Source organism: Melanostigma gelatinosum, assembly GCF_949748355.1.
Source record: "Melanostigma gelatinosum genome assembly, chromosome: 23".
Taxonomy (NCBI): Eukaryota; Metazoa; Chordata; class Actinopteri; order Perciformes; family Zoarcidae; genus Melanostigma; species Melanostigma gelatinosum.
In genome coordinates, this window is record NC_136656.1 from 3,223,255 (window position 1) to 3,243,081 (window position 19,827).

The following is a 19,827-nucleotide window of genomic DNA, read 5'->3' on the forward strand; positions in this document are numbered from 1 at the left end:
CAACGCATTCTATTAAAGTAAAATAGGAACTAAGAGTTTTAATGTATTCACATGAAGTGAGACAGATGTTCACCGGTGACTATATCTATGACAGAGCTCCTTGAGTACAGTACAGCTGATAAACCGTTCTGCTCAGAGCGGGACCAAGGTTCCTGCAAAACAAAGAAAAGGAACCATCAGTCGCTCCTTGTGTCATCGATAAGTAGCACTTCTGATGTGTGTCATCTTATTTAGCAGGTATTTCTTGTTCTTTCCGTGTGTGTAGAAAGGGTTTCACAAATCAAAGTCCTGTTGGAATTTAACTTAAGTTAACACGTCAGTCGTTTGACTCTTTGTCTTGACTGGGTAACAACAAACACGCGAATCATTATGAAATATAAATCAAGTCACAAACCGTTTGAGCGTCCCGTGTCGGATGGAAGAGAGGAGTTTTTCTTTCTGTGCTTCACTCGCACACCGTTCATAAGCTGTAAGAAGACTGAAGTGAAGAGAGAAGCAAACTTATTTGTATTCAAATAAAAGTAAATGGGCATAACTGACAATGGGCAAGACTTCCTGGTGAGATGTTACCTGTGTGGAGTGCTGTATTGCTCCAGTATAGCAGCTGCTTTGTCTCCAGACAAACCGCTAACTTGCATCAACTGTCTTGCAAACACTTCTTTCACCGTCTGACACTGGAAGGGAAACGGATTCACAAACGCACAATGTAACACTGTGTGTATGTATGTATGTATGTGTGTATGTATACACATATATATACACACACATATGTATATACATACATACATATACACATACATACATATGTATGTATGTATGTATACACATACATATATATACATACATATATATACACATATACATACACATATATATACACACATACACATATATGTATATACATATGTGTATATACATATATATACACACACACAGAGCGAAACACGCATGTGCGTTTTTGAAGCCCAAAATAAGGCACTGAATAACTGTCTCTCGCTGAGTAGCAGCAGTTTTTCTTCATTTGCAAATTCAAAGTGCTTGTCGAAACCGGTAAATAGAAACCGTGTGCACACACACACCTTGTTTTTGACTGCACCGTGGTTGAACTCTGCAAAAGAGATGAGAGAGCAGGACGGGGTTCCTCTCTCCTCATCATCACGCCCTCCATCACCCTCCAGCTCTCTGGAGCGACAGATCAGCGTACAGTTCTGAAGTAAAGATGAAAAAGAACGACTGTAAATCATAGTTCAGTGTCATCTCGGAGATATTTTACAAAGCAACGGAACCGTGAAAACAATCACTAAACTCCATCCTGGGGACGATCCTACGAACAAGCATTGTGTGTATTAAGATTTTGTCAAGTCCTCTCTTAACTCATTTCTATCGTCCGCTTCCTGCTTTTTAATCTGTTGCTTTTATTCTACTCAAATGATGCATGAGGTGGTCTCTCTTTCAAAAGAAAAGGCAAGAGAATGAACTCTGTGTGTCACCTGATAGAGTTTAATCAGGTACCGCGTCATGACGGTGAGGTAGGCAGCCGACTCCCTCACATCCTGGACTCTCTTCACAAAGAAGCCATCGACTACCTAACGCACACAAACACACACACATGAGTAGTGCAGACACACAACATACGTACACTACACACCACATGAACAATCCTGTAACAATTGGTGTTCACTTGTTTGTACCACGGTTGAGCTAATATTCGTGTGGTGAATGATGACTGGAGCTTGACTAATGTTGTGTAGCGACGGACCCAGTCTGACATTTTTGATGCAGATAAATGTACATTTAAAACATACCTGTGTTAAGCCAGTATTACACAATAATATCGACCCACATACTGGTCTGGATCGGCTGTCGTCCAAGTGTAGGCCTGTGTGTTCACGCACCTGTGTGTTGACTATGGCCTGCTGCAGGGTGGTCTCAGGTAAACTCAGGTGGGAGGCCGCCGACCCGCACTCCTCCACCAGGTAGCAGGGCCTCCGGAGACCACACCTCTTCAGCCGGAACTGATGCAGGGAAGAGATCAAGGGAGACGTCATAAAGAGCCCATGGGATAGCCTCTTCTGCTCTCCATACAATTTACATAAAATGAAATAAAATATTTTCATGCATTTATTGGCTATTCGTCAGACAAAACAAGCAATGTTGCGGCATCAATAGGATCTCAGGTAACCGACATACTTGCAGTCTAACTTACTCATAATTTGAATAAATAAATTAATAATTGGAAGAATTTGCACCGCGCAGCAACCGACCTTCTGTTCCCTGAAGCGTCCGTCAATGATGCTGCCACACAGGTCGTCCATCCTCTTCCTCTCGATGATGTAATCAAGGACGAGCTCCCTGCCTGTAGGGGCACGCAGCTGGCCTGGAGAAAGATTACAACGCATTCTTATTGCATGTAGATATACGGGCAACATGCAAATACCATATGATGATATTCACGCCTCAAGTAGGAGAGTAAACTTTTAAAACACAGTTTTAAAACCAGGATCTCGAGGTGCATCGACTCCCTTTTTAAGGAATTAAGCTTCTCATTTTCTTGATCCTTTTTGACGATCAAATATTTCTGCTCTTGTATATTTCTGATCTTCCTTGTTCTGCACCAAGACCCCCAAATACTGACGACCAAATAAAAGGTCAAACCAGCAAAGGGGAGTCATGCTTCGTGTACGTCTAATCCTTGTCAGATAAACATTTAGCGACACTAATATTATTCATAATAAACTATCAGGAGAATTAGATTCTCTGACATCACTCCCTTAGTCTTATGTTTCTGGGTGTGTCTGCGTTACCTGGAACAGGTGCAACCTTTTCTCGAGCAACCCACAGGAAGTCTCCAACGTTCAGCTTCCGAACGTCGAAGTTCACTCCGTTTCTCTGGAGCTCTTTGACCAGCTCATCCTTGTGGTGGTTGCTCCCGCTGCACGGACAAGTCAACGAGTCATGACACACACACACACACGAGCGTCTTTGACTCACACGGACACATCCAGACATGCTCTCTTACCCGGTTGTCTCAATGAAGTCCACGCAGAGGATAACTTCGTAGGCTCCAGGCAGAAGACGTCCTGCATTCGGCTTTCTGCTCGTTGCCCGCGAGTTCTGGGGTTTTCCCGAAAAACCCATCCCGTCCACCTCACTCCCCAGCTGGGCGACACACGCCGGCCTCTCTGCAGGGCTGTGAGGAGACGATGATTCATTTTGTTCCAGCAGGAAAAAGAGCAGAAAGTGAAGACGTCACTCATTTCAAGCACACTCACGATGTTCCGTCTTCTTCTTCGTCATCGCTAGCAGTGAGGTCCACAAGCCCAGGACAACATTCCTCTTCCTCCACCTCTTCTTCACTCCTAGCCTCCTCTCTGTCCCCCTTAGGGCCGTCTTTAGTGTCTTCTTCTACCGACTCAAGCCGCTCCGCCAAAGCCAGACCCTCTTCAGTCAGAGAATACCTGAGGGAGGAAGGAGAGGGAACTTCATCGGCTAACCAAACAAGTTGTCTTCACTGTATTCATATGATTAGCAACACTAAGAGTCTATAGACATGCATGCTAGGATGTACGAAATGCCCACATCAGCATCCTGAGGGGAACACGAATGTCATGGCAATACATTAAATATCTTCCTGTGTACCTTGCAGGGTTGTGAGTCTTTATGACGAAGTTCTTGTGGATCAGAGTGCTCACTGAAGACCAGGCGGTGTACTTACTGCCTAAATCTGGCTACAGACGCGCGAGAGCACGCACACACGCACACACAAAGAAGAGAAACGACTCAAATTGAAAATAAACCCACTTAATAGGAGTTAACAAGAGCAAAAGGGCGGATTGGGAACGTTGTGTTATGAACAATATTTTACTTACAGCGGTGAAAGACTTATCACAGAGAAGCTGAGCCTCGGCTTGCAGCTCCATCTTAAACATATAACCTTTGCTTCCTGCGATCTAGAGAGAGATGACACATTGTGTTTTTAATTACCGAGGCCACAATGCAATACTTTTAACGAATTTAAACTACTGTGATGGAGAAAGTTGTACCTGTGACTGTCTGTAGAGGGTGAGCAGTACTGCATGACCCCCAGACCTCTTCTGGGGCACGTACTCCCTCCTCTTCTTCTTCCCTCCTCCTCCTTTCCCTTGATCCCCTGCTGCATTCTTCTACGAGAAAAGATGAAACGAATTAAAACGTAAGCGATCACACCGAGTCACTGAAGTAATCTAGGGGTGGGTGGTGTACCAGTTTCATCACATGTGGTCCTCAACAGATCATTTTCACCAGCAGCACCGGAGCTAATAAAGGTTTCTAATCAAAACTCAAACTATTCCTCCTTACATTCAAGGAATACACACATTTCCAACAATTTGTCCATTTGGAAATGTTACGATTGCTGTATTTTTGGTCTGTAATCGTGTCTTTACACAGTGAGACAAACACACTCTCCCTGTTTACCTTTCTGGAGGGAGCCAGGCTGTTGTTGTCCGGTCTGCCAGGAGGGGGCAGTCCTTCAGGGAGAGAGTCTGGACCTACAGCAGAGGACGACAAAGACAGAGGAGCTGGTGTAAACTGATAACTTCAACACACTTTAAGACTACCTTGTCTTGAATTGAAACTTATGATGTGAGCTCACCGTTACTGTAGAGAAAATGTCGGGATATTTTCTAAATCTAACAATCTCTATTTCCTAAATTCGCTCGATGATGTCAGCGCTTTATCTGGTGCTTGTCCACAGGTTCTCTGTAACGTCCTTCTAGTTTTCTGTCTCGTGTTTAACAGAAACACGACTCGTGGCAAAGTCCTACGAAAAAAAGAGTCAAACAACAGTTTGAGTGTCTTACCGTTTTCTCTACGGTACCGCTGCAGTCTTTCATCCAGGATTTTACAGATGCCGTCTCCGAAGTTCTGCAGGATCTTTGCCTCTTTGGCGTTTTGAAGCGGTAATGGGTACTTATTCAAAGAGCTGATGGCCTGAAAACAGACACACATAAATGAAGTGTGTTTTCCATTGATTTCCTCTATATTTCAATTATTGGCTGCAAGGTTTTATCATGCGTTGTGTATAAACAGTTAAATATTATGACCGTTAACTGGACTGAAACAACATACTGATGAATATGTCTGATGCCCATGAAAACAAATGATGGTATTATTTTTACTTTTATATATTTTTAAAGAAATGGACCATTATGCATGAGAGATTATTATATATATATATATATATATATATATATATATATATATATATATATCAGAGTATAACGTTACAATAAATACCTTCTGGTACGTGAACTGGATCTTCAGTCCCTTCTCTCTCGCCTGGTCCCGGAGCTCGGTGAGCCACGCGAGGAACAGCGGGTTCGGACAGGAGGGCAGGTTCCGTTTCCGACCCAACCGGACCGGTTCCGAAGCTGGCATCCCTTTGGGTCTGACAAGAGAGTAACGAGACGGTGGACTGGTGGAATACGAACACACCACGTGATAATAACAACCGCGTCCTGCAACTTAAGCTAACGTATGCTAACGTTAGCAGACCCTGATTAGCCATGCCAACGATTTCCTTGATACGCCACCATATTTAAAAGTAGTAAGCAACACGTGTCAGGAGATTTGGCAGATAATTATTACAGTAGTCGTGTCTGTGCTCACCTTTAACTCGTGAGTTTGCAGCTGGACGCTGGCGCCTTGTATTCAAAGACGCGGCGCACTTCCGGGTTGACGTCTGCACGTCAGCGGAAAAGAAGGCGAGCTAAGGCGCACTTTAATGACGAACGTTATTATTTATTCAGCATGGAGTCAGGATGCTGTACATCTACAGTACTGCACTGTACTGTCGAAACTATTCACATAAATCATATACATAAAATACAGAATATATTAGATCCCTCTCAAACTTAACTTTTCTAAATTGTTGCAACATAACTTTATTCACAAACATCAAATAAATAGTTCTTACCACATACTGTATACACACACACCGTTAGTAAATCCACAGAGTTTTAATAAAATACTAAGCCTACCGGGGTGGCGTCTCGCTTCAAAGCCAAACATTTAAAACAGAGCAAATTAGAGTTGGAACTACACACATTACACCTCATTAAGGAGCTAGTAGGATGAGGGTTCAAGTGGGGAAAGTGTGGGACCCCATGAATCTTACTCTGGGTCTCACATCGGCACCAATTTCAGATTGTTGTCAAAAATGATCCCAACGTTTGTTTGAATACCTTTAATTGGCCAGACACTGAACGTACTCTGAGGCTTCAACGCATCGTTACAGGTTAAGCTCATGAGGCACATGCGCCGTTAAGCCCAGCAGAGAGAGAAGACTCTGCCAAGGCCTATGAGCCGGTGTCCGAGGCCTTTGGCAACGGTTTCGGCATTGGAACAAACATGGTAGTCGTCTTAACAAAAACTAATTAAATGTTCAAACAACAAAAGGATACACTTTCAAAACGAAACGCCTGCAACATTCCTCGATTCCCACAATGCAGCAGCGGAGGCTGAAGGGAAAGATCAAGAAGAACTGTTTCTGTTACTGCCGCAGGTATTTATTTCCGGGGACTGGCGTGGAGACTGACTGCATTGGTTGAATCGTGGGAGTTGGCTCACTGGGCGTGACGGAAGCCGATTTAACCTGCTGGTTCAGAGACCGGTCTGATTGGAGCCACGACTGATGGCTTCTGGGGTAAAGGAACACTACTTTTTCTTCTTCTCCACTCTCTCAATGCACAGATGGTTCTGGCAATTCAATGAGCTCATGACAATCCATCCAATAGACGCTGAGGCATTTCCCTAAAGACCACAAATGTCAATGTCATGGGGGGGCGAGAAGAGAAGTCAGGCGATCACAAAAGTCAGGATTCAGGCCTGTGGGAACCATGGTTGTCTCTACAATAGTTGTTGAGTGGTGGACCAACCAAAAGCAGAAGCACGGCTAAAATGTATAGATTGTGCTGGTGAACCCGACCCTGTGAGTTTTGGGCCTCTTTAATACAATCAGTGTCGGTTAACTTCCAAGACCGTTATTTAATCCGCTAGCCTGTTTCCTTAGGCTGAAGGGCGGTTGCAGGATTCCTCCAACAAGACCCAACAGAGACCAAGAATCCAGCCTCGCCCTCCAAACCACAACCGCTCTCTTACTTAAACACAGTCAGACGTTTTGGGGCGGGAGTAGCACAATTAGTGCACAACAGCCATCTTTCATGCACTCAAAGAGTTTGAAGGGGCAGTGTAAAGGGTAGGTAAGTCACACGTTTGTATTCAAATGAAAGATGGCTGCCGAGGCTGTAAAGACACATTAATGTTGAAAAACTAGGCTGATTTGTTCAGAGGATGTAATGACATGCCTCTGATTTTTCATTACTGAACATATTTCCCCATGTGACCACATGATTTACAGCTAAAAATACGTCAACACTCATACCAAGAATTCCTTTTGTGCCTGTAACAACCTTTTCGGTCATCACTGGGATGCTGCGCTTGGGGTGCTTGTGTTCCTTATTACCTTTCCACCACCGCTTGTCAGTTGATCTAACGCTGCCACTGTTATAGCACAATGCATTTTAATATATCAACTCTTGACAATGCACACGCATGCGTGAATGTCAATGCACTGTTGCATGCACCTGTTATTGTTAGGACATGCAACTGGATGCATTGGTGCATGGTCTGCTTGCTACATTTTTAAGTAACAGGATTATATGACCTACAGAAGCATCTAGATACTTGAGTATTATTTCTTATGGCAGGTATCTAGGGTATAGGATCAAATCCCCCCCAAAAAACTGCAGTGATAAGTCAACAGATTGGTTAATTGGTTGGCTCGATGATATTGAGAGAAATACTGCAGGACTATTCCTTGGCTGGGTGCAGACTCTTCCTGGAGTCTCTTGTGCATATTTAACGAACAAGATTAAAAAGTGTTAATTAGTGAGCCTTACAGGTGCCGGTAGGTGTATTTCCAGCAATATTGTTCTTTCTAACCACACCAGGAATCAACCAGCCACAGGTCACACAGCTCACTTCCAATGCCGTTGAACCAGAATGCATCTGTAGATAATTATCTTGTAATATATTACTCCCTTTAATGCACAAAGTAAAACATCTTTTCTCTTTTTTTGCTGTACAAAGACGCCCACAGGAAATATTTACATTCAATACAGATTTAAGAAAACAATGTTGATATTGTCGTGCATGTTAATGAGCTGGCATTACAATCCCATGTAAAAAGAATGTGGCCTTTGCTCGTCAAAGTCAGACGTGGCCTTTTTTGGTGCATTTCCTTTAAAGCGGCAGTCTGTGATATATAGAGAATCCCAAATCCATACACACGTACATTCACACACATTTCCCCACTGCTATGTAATCTGAATCTTCACTTATAAGTCCTTATGTCCTGAGGCTCCCCTCTACTGCCCTGCTGATCCACTGGTATCATCACTATCCGCTCCTTGAGGAGAGCCTGGCGATGACCCTTCATCCTCTCGTCCTCCTCCAGCTCTCCTCGCAGCCTTCCCCTTCAACAGGGCGCTGTCGGGGTGGAGCGAGTGGAGGTGGATCAGCAGCTCGTCCTGAGTCCCCGCCGTGAGGCCGCACTCCTCGCAGACGTACAGCTTGTTGCGTCGCTCCTTGTAGGCGTACTTCTGGGTGACGCTGTGGATCTTCTTCATGTGGGACTCCAGGGAGCAGCGCTGGGTGAAGGCCTTTTCGCAGAGCGTGCACTTGTAGGGACGGACGCCTGTTTTGAAAACACGGAAAAATGTCATATTCTTGCATCTATTACGTTTGTGTTTATGCACGTGTGCGAAGTGAAAACGTGTCAGCTACCTGTGTGCGTGCGTACGTGTCTCTTCAGGTCAAAGGTGTCGTTGAAGCCCTTGCCGCAGAAGCTGCACAGGTGTCTCTTGGTGTCATTGTGACACTTGAGATGTCTGTTCAGCATTCGCTGGTACGAGAAGGTCTTCTGGCAAACCTGTAACAACGACACAAACAGTTTGTTCACATTCAGTGTTCCCCACCGAAAGGCTTTGTGCGTGTCCTTGAAGCCGACGAACAAGAATAATGCAAGATGAAAAGAAAAATCTCTTTTTAGTTCGTACTTGTTGCACACGCGGTTACACATGAAGGGCTGTTATTTATTGCAAATCATGAAGGTGGAAGGTTTGGAACAACACTTTAACGTTTATGAAATTGCGTTGCCTGGAGTCAGTGTGCAGGCATCACCATAGTATACCAGAGTACCATGTAATTGGAAATGTTTCACGGTGAACGTCCCAATATTCCATTACATTGATTTCCGATTTTTAAAAACGTTTTTTTCTAAATTAAAAAACGAAGAACAAACGTACCTGGCACACGTAGGTCCCCGTCGGCCCCGTCGGCCCCGTCAACAAACTCTGACTTTCACCTGTTGCTCTGGTCACCATGGAGACCGCTTCCATGGGTTCGGGGGTCGTCGTCGTCGAGGCAACTGGCATCTCGGTGGCGATTGGCGTTAGGGTTGTCAGGGTGGGAATGGGAGGGAGGGAGAGGGGGAGAGGAGAGGGGTCGGGGCGTAAATCGCCTGTGGTTATCTGTGGAGGAGAGAAAATATTGACATTTATGTTACATTACAATTACAAAGCCTTTGTAAACTCTATTTCTATGGTTCACACCTTGGAAGTGCATATTATATTAATATCTATTCATGTTCATTTTGGGAAAGAAGACACCAGCATAAATATGTCAAAATATCAAGTGATAAAAGGTCCTAAAATGCAGTCGCTGCTCGTTTCCTCACCTTCATTTTGGTCCGGATGTACGTAGAGCCGCCCTGCGCCCTCCTCCTGAGATCTGACCGGCCCTCCGATGACGGCGCCAGGCTCTGTGGCCGGCCCAGCATCGTGCTGGACGGCAGCTCGGCATGCGTTTGCGTGTCGGAGAGAGACTGTTTGGTGAGGCAGAGCGGAGTCATCTCGGCGGGGCTGGCTTCGGCTTCCATCATCAGGATGGGCGAAGGGTAGATGGAGACTGGAGGGGGAGAGGGGAAGAGTCAGTGTCACCTTTCAAGTCTCTTCTTCAAGCTGCAGCAATCACTTGGGAGCAGCGGAAACACGTTTGGAGTCATGTTTTTGGACACATGGTGGATGTAAATCAAAAACGTTCATGATCGTGATTGCGAGTACGATTTTGATCGTTGGAAAAATGTCGAAGGCCAAGTTCAGTTTCCTACGTCGTGTTGGAGAAGTTTCGTGATTTCAGAGTAACATAACAGGGTGTGGAGTTAAAGAAAGATTAACCTCAGAAATCAGAAGTCACACCCGAGTTGACTGCGTTCCAGTACAAGTCGGAAAACGTAATGGGGTTTTCCTCCAGGCAGGTTAGCGGTATGTTGTGCATACAGACATCCTAACAACATGCCCACAGATAGAAGTCGGACAGTACTGAAGTATGACTTCTTCAATGAGACACAAATATGATGGAAGCGCTAACAAACAGCACATTACAGCTCATCTACTGTTGAGCAGCCATTTAGGATTTTGAGGCCATGCTTGGTGGGGTTCCTTCGACTTTCCAACTTCAGGCGGTATTCCAGTTGAAACTTACGACTGGAAACTCAGCATGACTAAGTGATTATTGAGTTGCATTATGGGAAAATGTAGGATCCAGTGTTTTTGTAGATTGACCGATTACGAGGGACTGAAGGTAAAGTCAAGTTTTACCGTTTTCCAACCAGTCAACCAGCTTTATGGAGAACTAAACTGCCCGACTGCTCCTTTAAAACTGGAGCTACTGTGGAAACACATCCCACACACGGACATGTCATGAAGATAAAGCATTGCTGGAAATGGAACACTCTTTCAGCGGAGCGAGTGGAAGAGAACGAGGGACAGGGAGAGAAAGAAGCAAACCGAGGGAGACGGTTCTTCTTGTACTGCTGAATTTGACGATGTGTTTGGCCTTTTGTTTCGTGCTACTTATAATACAGGTCCTCACATGCCTCCTCACACACGCACACATTCACCACATTACCATTACAGTTAGACTCGTCCGACCAGACGGTCTTGCAGCACCGGCTCTGTACCTTCGTCAAACAATCCACCTCCACAGGGGTGGCTGCCTCTCTATGCGTCTGTGTGTGTGAGCACAATCTAACAAAACACAGCTCAAAGAGGGAGATGGAGAGCGATGTAGGTCGGGTTATAGAAACCTTTGAGAGTGCAGCAGGTGTGCGTGCGTGTCTTTGTGCGATGCGTTCGGTTAGCCCGGAGGCAGGTGCGGTTCAGCTCAGCAAAGACAACGAATCAGTTGACTCTGCAGGGCCTCAATCAGATAAAACTCAAATGTAGATGCAAATGAAGCCCAACAGCGAGCTGCAAAAGTTGAAAAGGCACAACAAGCAACAGAGGTATAACGGTACGCTGGCTCCTTTTAAAGAGATATCACTCGCACAGCCTCTACGGATGTATCCATAATAACTTTACTTTACAGTGATCGGGTGTTGTTTGAATAAAATACAGTCAAAATGAAAATGAATCTGACCAAAGCATAAACAAAGTAATGCCAACATTTTGTACTGCCTTATTGCAGTCATCTGCATATTATTCCGACAATAATGTTCCTACATAAAAGAGGCACACTGCTGCTAAAGCTACTTCAAGTATTTCAACGCTGCTTTGATCTTCCCCGTGCTGGTGACGCTCGCGTCCTCTGGAAAACAACATATTTTCATGCGCTTCTATTCAACACGCAAGCAGTGCCTTCTGGGTGGCAATCAATAACGAAGAAGGGAAGTAGGGCAGTGAGCAACCAACGCTGTTATCATCCTCGATGAATCCGTTGATTATATTCTTGATTAATCGATGAGTTGTTTTGCATATAAAGTGTGACGAAATGGCAGTCGCTGTTTCCATCGACGAAGTCCTCAAATGTCTTGTTTTGTCCACAACTCCAAAGATATTCAGTTCACTGCTCTATCCCGCCTGGTGTCCCAGTAAAATGCATCATAAAGGATATGTTGTCAGGGAAAAAGTATGAATAAAAACACATTTATGGTTTCTACACGTTACAAACTGTTGAAGTGATTTCAGCTCTTTTCTATTTGATTCCTGTGTGTTGATAGTTTCAGAGGTGACTGCTGCTGGCTGGACATTTAATCTCATCTTGTATTGTTTGTTCACTCCTTCCCCCTCACCAATGAAATAAATGAAAAGTGTGTGCGTGTGTGTGCGTGTGTGTGTGTGTGTGTGTGCGTGTGTGTGTGCGTTTAGGAGAAAGGGTGAGTTTTCACGTCGAAGAGAGAACGAGTTGTTCCAAACGCACTTCTTGAATTTATTTCTATATCCATTTAACGTCCCTCAGTTGGGAGAAAGAAAAAGAGTCAACAATCGGTAGATAGCTTTAACAAACACAAGGTGCGAGTCTGTCAGTGTGTGTGTGTGTGTGTGTGTGTGTGTGTGTTTGCTGAAGGCGTACCGTCTGCCGCAGTAGGCTGTCTTTAGGGTCCGTTACATTTCCTCCAATGCAATAAACATTAACCTTGCAGCAGCCTCAGGATAGACCATCAGTGCGATACGATGAACTCACAAAACATCATTTGAGCCCCACCGATAAACCGATGGGCTGATATCATCGACAGACATCCCGGAGCAGTTAAAGGAGGAGACCGATACCACTCCAGTTCATGTGAGCGTTATCGATCTTCTCATCCGACTCTCGTCAACAGAAGATAATAAACACAAAATGTCATTTAATAACCACATTTAAAGCATCCGTACTGAAATTTTGTGCATTTATGAATTAAAATAGAATTGTTGAACTTGAATGAGGGTGTTGGCCTCAAAAGCCCAGTATTGGTCAAGCTGTGAAATAATATGAATATATATATATATATATATATATATATATATATATATATATATATATATATATATATATATAAAATGATCACATTGTCTTTCCCTTGGATCCGAGAGTACAAAACTTTTGTTTCACTTGTAAATGAAAGAAATGGAAGATAGAGCAGAACCATCTTAATCTTGGACTTTCAGTATTTCTTTTATAAATCAAATCATTATTATCGTCACCATCATCATGATTAACATCTAAAACCTTTTGTTACGTGAAAATCTAAGATTACGAAAGCAAATTTCCATTTCTAATTTGAATCATGTTCTTATAATTATTTTAAGTTTAAACTGGAACCCCCTCGGTTGTCCCACGCAGATCACATTTTTTATATGATCTTTAAAAACCTGTAATAAGAGTTAAAATGTCACATCTCATCCGGCTCACACCACAACGCCTATGGACATTTTTTATTCAATAACAGTGATTCAGTTTCAGTTATCACGATTATTTTTAATTGTGTTCTTCTTATAGCAGCGAGACTTCTTTACGCCCGTTCTAGTTTATCTTTTTTAATTCTATATTAAACTCTTATTGTTGTACTTTTATTGTACTATTACTCTTATTATGATTGTATTTCTGTGCAATGTTGTGCCAGATCTCAGATAACGCAGCTGGTGGGAGTGATAATAAAATACACTTGTTACTTTTGTCTAAGTCAGAGACAGATCAGGGACTGATGATCCATCAGAAACAGGTCCTGGCACATGTTTGTGTATAAAGGGATAAAAATAAACTTCTACGCACTGCACACCCACATACACCTATCCAATCTGATCGCATCTGGCACCTCAAAGGGTATTCAACAAGCCTGTTTCTGACTGCAATTATCATACCTGCGTGTTTGTTTGTGTGACTCCTTCTGTCCCCCGCACATAGAAGCACACGTCAGGCCGGTACGTCAAGTAACGGCACATACCAAACACTTGAGCTGAGACAGTTGCTGAGTTCAGTGAGGTTAACTCCGCGTAATTACGCACTGACGCTCAGTTTTTCTTTTATCGTACGGATACATTCTCATGGAAAATTGGATATTTTGATGAATAAAATCAAGTTTTCTATGACTGATTCTCATTTTGGACAGATCAACAGCGGTTACAGTCAGAGTTAACAGAGATAAACAAGTAAATGTGGCTATGAAATCGGTAATTGTGTATTTTGTTTGCGTACAGTTCGATTCCAAAAGCGTATCACATCAGTTGATGATTCCAGAATCACCTGCATGCTCTCATTACGATTATTGACTGTTATTTGACAGAATTATTAGTTTAAAACCACCTGAAAACGACCTGCAGTTCACTTCGTCCGAATGTTCCGGTTTCAAACACCAGAGAGGATGTAAAAGTCAATGATTAAAAGTTAACGGTGATGAGATGTGGAGAATAGGAGACGGGGAGAGGGGGAGGGGGAGAGAGAGCGAGAAAGAGGTTTAGGGTGTAGTCCGTTACTTGTTATCTGATACCAACGTGGTCTTACAATAAAAACTCCGCCGACGGCAACAATGGAGACTGTTCTGAAGAGGAGTTGTTGGGGAAGGGGTGGACTCCCTTTGCGTGCCATTTAAATGCAAAGGGATTTGACAGTTAACAACATGTCGGATCTTGTTCGTTTTTTCAGTTGGGGAACCCAATTCAGAAAACGGGATTTCCTGTGGGACAGCCCGCAGTGAAATGTCATCATATGAGTGGGCCACTGATCCAACAAGTCTGAAGAACAGTTATTTTTTAAGGATGCGAGGACAACTTGGGTATAAGTGTAACAACCAAAATCACAACCCACTAGGCCTCAAAAGAGTTTAACTCAATAAAAAAAATAAGAATACATAATTGAACGTCATATAATACATAATAGGCCTTTATTTGGGCTACCTAAGTCAATGAAGTGCTGCATGAGGAAGAACGTCAGGGGTTGGAGGTCGATATGTGAAAAGCAACGGGCCTTTGTGACAGTTTGTTAGGCCGCAACACAACGGCAGATATGAAAAATAGAAGAGCAAACATACATTTGATATAATGTGTTTTGTGTGAAGTTTGAAAAAACTTTATTGATATATTTTTTCAATTAAGTCGGATTTCTAAGTTGAACTACACTCTCTCTTCACGGCCTGCTGCGTTTCCCGTTATTCGGTGGCCCCGGACAGCAGCCGACCCGTTACAATCACAACCCGACCCCCCTCCCCACCCGCCACACTGACATTCCTGGTGGATCCAAAACCGCATGAAATCCACAAATCCGTGCGTAAAAGCACCCAAAGACGCGGCAGGACCCCGCTACCCGCCTGCGCTTCGGTGGTTTGATATTTCATTTAAAGAAAACAAATATGGCTCATTGCACCGGCGTGGACTCACCTGGGACGTAGACGTCGCCTCGCTCATGATCGGGGCGTTCGCTCCAGTTTCGCTTCACCGGCGAAAAATTCGACTTTTTCACCAGAAAGGTCCTCGGCATGATGAATCAACACTCGGTCCTTTTATTTGGAGTTTGGTAGTAAAGTCGCTTGTCGCGACGTGAAGTCAACTAAAAGTTACAAAAGCAGGAAACTCCAAAGTTGGAAGGAGAAAAAAAATGGAAGGTGTCGGTCCCTTCTTCTCCGTCCTCCTTACACCTTTCTTCTGGTTTCGCAAACTTGGTCCCGCTTTAATCTCCTATGTTGTGACCGTACACACCTTTCTCTTTACCCGATTCTCTTTGCAGCACTCAATAAAAAAGGAAAGAGACGTGTTCCGATGGACAGGTGAGTCCGCTCAGGTGTGCTACCTCGGACAGGTAAAGACGGATTTCACCTATGCGCTCTGAAATAACGGGAGTGGGTGAGAGAGCGGGTTGAGGGGAGAGGAAAAAAACGGGGGATTATATCCTGATCACACACACACAGTCAGTCAGAGGTGGGTCCAACGCAGCACAGGTACTCATTTGAAAAGCAGGAAACAGGGGCCAGCGCGCATGCGCGTGAGAAATAACGGTGACAACAGGGCTGGGGAGAGAGGCCTCTCTGTATACCTGCTGAACCGGTTTACCCCTCCCTCCGTTCTCGGTCTCGCTGCCTTTCCCCTCTCTTTCCCCACCTCTTCTCCATTCCGCTCCAAGGTGTGGAGAACGGTGCAAATGATTGAGGGAGAAAGATAGTTGAGGGAGGGGGGCTGAAGAGCTCCTGTACAACAAGAAGACATAGTGGAGCTGCCCACAGATTCCCCCTGGTGCATCAACAGAGCAGTAAACAAGTCTAATAAGGCCTGCGTTATGTTTTACAACCTCATCCAGGAAAGAACAGCCTCCAGATTAGAATATAAACACACGTATCTGTTGTTTTTAGACACAGGTAACAGGTAGCGGAAGTTCACCATCTTGTCTTTTGTTTTCATGCTACTGAATCACTCGGATGAAATGAAATGCAGCTCTTCAACTCGGCTTAAAAACAAGTCTCAGTATCCAGTGTTAGTTTAACATCCTGTGGAGGAGGCCTCTCTCTCTCTCTCTGGGGGTTAATGCACGATAGAAATGAACATTTCAATGATTCAAATACAACTTCATTGCAGGTTTGCGCAGACAGAGAGGACGCTCCATGACATGAGCTTATACATGTAATTAGAAGCTGTTTTTTGTGCTGATGTCAGGTTTTGTTGGACAGTAGATGATCACCCATGGCTCATGGGAATGTAGTTTTATATGTATCATCAGTATCATGAATGTTTCTTTCCAATTTACTCTTATTGTCGGGTCATTGTCATTTTTTTAAATGTTAAATTCCTGAGCTTTTGCACTGAAACATGCACAGTTACTGTGTGAGCTGCATGTTAGAGATGTAAATATTATAAAAGGGTTTCTGGGGAGGTCTGCATGGGTCATTCACATCATTTATTTTCACATTCACGTCTGTACATATGTTCCTGATACTTTAGGCCTTAAAAACTTTTGCTTCACAGTTACTTCCACTGTACTTCTTTTCCAGGTTTGGAGTGAAATCCGGCCAGGATCGAACACGTACAGCTTGTTCTTTGAGTTACACATTTTCACTCTTTTTAAAAAGTAAATCTTTATTTGGAGTATCAAACTTTTGAAAAAACTTCCCTTGTCTCGATGTTGCCTTTACGTCCTGCGGGAAATATCAGAATCATGAGGGAAATGTGTGTAAATGAGCCAACAGGTTGGTAAATCCAAAATATTCATACAGAATTCAGCTGATAGGCTTTTAGTTTAAGACATTCAAAGTCTCAAGGATCGAATTCATTTCAGGATGAAACACAGAACTTGTGTATTCACGACTTTTTTTACTTTTCTTTTGAATGATAACAAGATAAATAAAAAAAAGAGTGATGATCAGTTCTGTAATTCATAAGTTTTTCCCCCAAAATGACCTTAACACCACTGACTATTCGCCACTTTACTGGAGACACAAGAACCCAATGAGCCTAAATAGTAAAATACTGCGTGTAGATTACAGCTGGTCAGCTGGTTGACAGGCAGAAATCATCTTTCAAGCAAAATGCCTAAAAGTCACACGCTTTGCTGCTTTACTTCTTAAAGTTTCAGATATAAAACTGAATATTTTTAGACTGTGTGTCACCTTGTGTCACTGTGGGTTTATACCTGGTGTTACCTTCTCTCTACACCTGGTTGTATTTGGTGATCCTCTTACCCTCTACTGTTTGTCGGCCAACTTGTGTGTATTGTTGTAATGTTTTTCAATGTTTTCATTAAATAAAATACTGTATGTTGTTTGTTTCTTGTCAGATTTTTTGTTCATTTATATGTTTTCATTTATTGTGTCACATATTGTGATGTATTTTGGGACTCCGTCTGAAACCAGATGGTACATCTCAAGGGGTTTTATCCTAATAAATGAATGTGGCATCAGATAAATCAATGAAGAATATAATGCTTACATTCACGGTTTGCTTACTTCCTTATGTAAACTACAGCTCACGTTATCTGCTGATTACTGATTGCCACAGTGTATGAATGTGTTTCAGCCATGCTGTCGTTGATAAGCAGTACTTTGTTTAGTATTTTGAAATAAGAAGACAAATAAAGGTCTGTAAGTATGTAAATGACTCATTTAGAGATCAGTGTTTGCCTCCCTGCTGTGTGTGTTTACAACCCTCTCCTGCTTCTCCACTGTTCTCTTGTCTTTGTAATCAACCCATCACACACACACACACACACACACACACACACACACACACACACACACACACACACACACACACACACACACACACACACACACACACACACACACATGCAGATCCCCTAACTGGTCTCTCAAAACACCCGAAACCTTAAAATGATAACACACAGGAGACAGAAGTGCATGCCCAGTACTTTCTGAGAGTAATCATATCACGTGCCATATAACTATTTATTGCTTTAACCAAATATTTTCCCTTCAAATATTGATTGTGGTGATTATTTTCTGACATTAGTACAAATGTAGAGAACAGGCGACAACCTCTGTTTCTGAAAAATGAAGCCAACGCTGAAGAGCCTTAAAGCTGCATTCTCTCTAGTGTCCACCAGGGGGCGACTCCTATTTGTCTATGAGAAAATGACTCCACTTCTAACAAACAACAGTATGTTATGAGTGAATTTACTTTTAAAACATGCAGCAATTTAAAAAACAGTGATTCTCATAAAATCATGTTTTTATTTTTTTGCTTTTAAGGATGACCCCAAAAAGAAGATAAGGGTTGAATTAAAAAATGTACATTCATTTTTATTTATACTTATCCTTCTTTTTTAGGACTTTTCTCTCATCTTATCTTGAGCAAACTGTCGAAACATTTATTTCTGCCATTCTGCTGGATGTACAATATACAACATGTTGATGTTGCGTTTGCAACACTGGTTGCTTTTGCCTTCTGCAACATTTTCTGAGGGCCTTTATGAACTCCAGCAGACTTGTTTTTTTTCCGGCAGTTGGAACGGGCCCTCTGACCTGAGCAGAGATTGTTGCTTTTGCATATTTAAATTATTTGTCTCTTTGTTCAGCATTCAAAGTCCTTCAAGGAGTTCCCGTGTGCCATCACCTGCACACGTTTCCCATTTGCGTGTGCAGACAAAACAAGATCCAGCATCTGAAATAGACACACTTAGAAACCAAAAGCTACGTCAGCTTAACTCCTCCAGTTGAACGGAGGTGAGAGCAGTTGTGAAAGAGTGGTGGTAAATGTTTATGCTTTATTGTCTGTCCTTGTTTTTATATTTTTATTGTTTGTTGTACATTCAATGTGTGTAAGTTGAGAGCAATGTGTAAACCGGAGTCAAATTCCACGTAGACTTACGCATACATGGCCAATAAAGCCGATCCTGATACTGCTGGAAGTATGACATGAATACTGTGTAAACACCACGGATCAGATATACATGGATACAAAGAGTAATGATCTACAGCATAAATCAGTGCTCTTTGTACCCATGTTTTAAAATTAATATTTGACTTTCGATCATCTTCAGTTTAATTTCCCTCTCACTCATTACCTCCGTGAGTGTCACCTTATAAGTTCAGCCTGAATACTTTATTTATAATTATCAGATTATCAGAATTATCAGAAGACGGCTCTCCTCACGTCTCTCTGGCTCTGCATGAAGCCAGGCAATTGGGCCCTTTGACTAAAAGACTGTCTCAGTTGACAGATTTGCAGCCTACTCAGTGCCCTGCCATCATGTTTTCACCTTCAGCTGGAAATAACACATCACACACATGACACAGTTGTTTTGCCACAAACCTCATTCGATCGGTTTCATGCTCAAGAGAGGACCAACCAACCACCCACTCACTGAAACCATGTTTGCGTCGCGTCCCGATTCTCTTTGGTCCACTTCCCCTACGGATGTGGGCCACTGCACACACTCATCGGTTCCGTTTGCACTCATCGTTTCATATGCAGCCTGAGGAGACAATATCCTCTGTCAAAAAGAGTTGAGATCCCAGGACCAGCCTTA

The 19,827-nt window shown here is 43.1% G+C and overlaps 2 protein-coding genes across 4 annotated transcripts in view; both read right to left on the bottom strand.

Moving 5' to 3' along the window:
• Positions 1-5,722, bottom strand: part of mus81 (MUS81 structure-specific endonuclease subunit) — a 6,295-nt gene extending 573 nt beyond the window's left edge. The window contains exons 1-17 of one of the 3 annotated variants that reach the window (XM_079295104.1): positions 5,650-5,722; positions 5,278-5,428; positions 4,842-4,971; positions 4,456-4,529; positions 4,044-4,160; positions 3,870-3,950; positions 3,640-3,728; positions 3,273-3,458; positions 3,020-3,190; positions 2,805-2,932; positions 2,265-2,377; positions 1,896-2,015; positions 1,491-1,586; positions 1,080-1,208; positions 571-674; positions 395-478; positions 1-152 (exon numbers count right to left, since the gene is read on the bottom strand). The exon at positions 1-152 is cut by the window's left edge and continues 573 nt beyond it. In XM_079295104.1, the coding sequence (XP_079151230.1) occupies positions 86-152; positions 395-478; positions 571-674; positions 1,080-1,208; positions 1,491-1,586; positions 1,896-2,015; positions 2,265-2,377; positions 2,805-2,932; positions 3,020-3,190; positions 3,273-3,458; positions 3,640-3,728; positions 3,870-3,950; positions 4,044-4,160; positions 4,456-4,529; positions 4,842-4,971; positions 5,278-5,418 (1,830 nt within the window). In that variant the 5' untranslated portion in view covers positions 5,419-5,428; positions 5,650-5,722 and the 3' untranslated portion in view covers positions 1-85. Of the gene's footprint in view, positions 153-394; positions 479-570; positions 675-1,079; positions 1,209-1,490; positions 1,587-1,895; positions 2,016-2,264; positions 2,378-2,804; positions 2,933-3,019; positions 3,191-3,272; positions 3,459-3,639; positions 3,729-3,869; positions 3,951-4,043; positions 4,164-4,455; positions 4,530-4,841; positions 4,972-5,277 lie in introns of all 3 variants that reach the window. The other 2 variants (XM_079295102.1, XM_079295103.1) reach the window with 2 other exon arrangements.
• Positions 5,723-6,088: 366 nt separating this feature from the next.
• On the bottom strand, positions 6,089-15,662 carry ovol1a (ovo-like zinc finger 1a). Its single transcript, XM_079295468.1, has 5 exons — positions 15,234-15,662; positions 9,779-10,008; positions 9,348-9,572; positions 8,827-8,971; positions 6,089-8,737 (listed from the first exon to the last, which is right to left on the bottom strand). The coding sequence occupies exons 1-5, from the start codon at positions 15,331-15,333 to the stop codon at positions 8,409-8,411; spliced, it is 1,029 nt and encodes a 342-aa protein (XP_079151594.1). The 5' UTR covers positions 15,334-15,662; the 3' UTR covers positions 6,089-8,408.
• Between the last annotated feature and the right edge of the window lie 4,165 nt (positions 15,663-19,827).

Bases quoted from the DNA above. Each gene is read 5' to 3' on its own strand.
- ovol1a (XM_079295468.1), bottom strand. From the start codon at position 15,333: ATGCCGAGGACCTTTCTGGTGAAAAAGTCGAATTTTTCGCCGGTGAAG. The intron at 10,009-15,233 runs GTGAGTCCACGC...CTCCCCCTCCAG, and splicing joins AGGCGACGTCTACGTCCCAG to TCTCCATCTACCCTTCGCCC. The intron at 8,972-9,347 runs GTACGTTTGTTC...TCGTTGTTACAG, and splicing joins CGGGGACCTACGTGTGCCAG to GTTTGCCAGAAGACCTTCTC.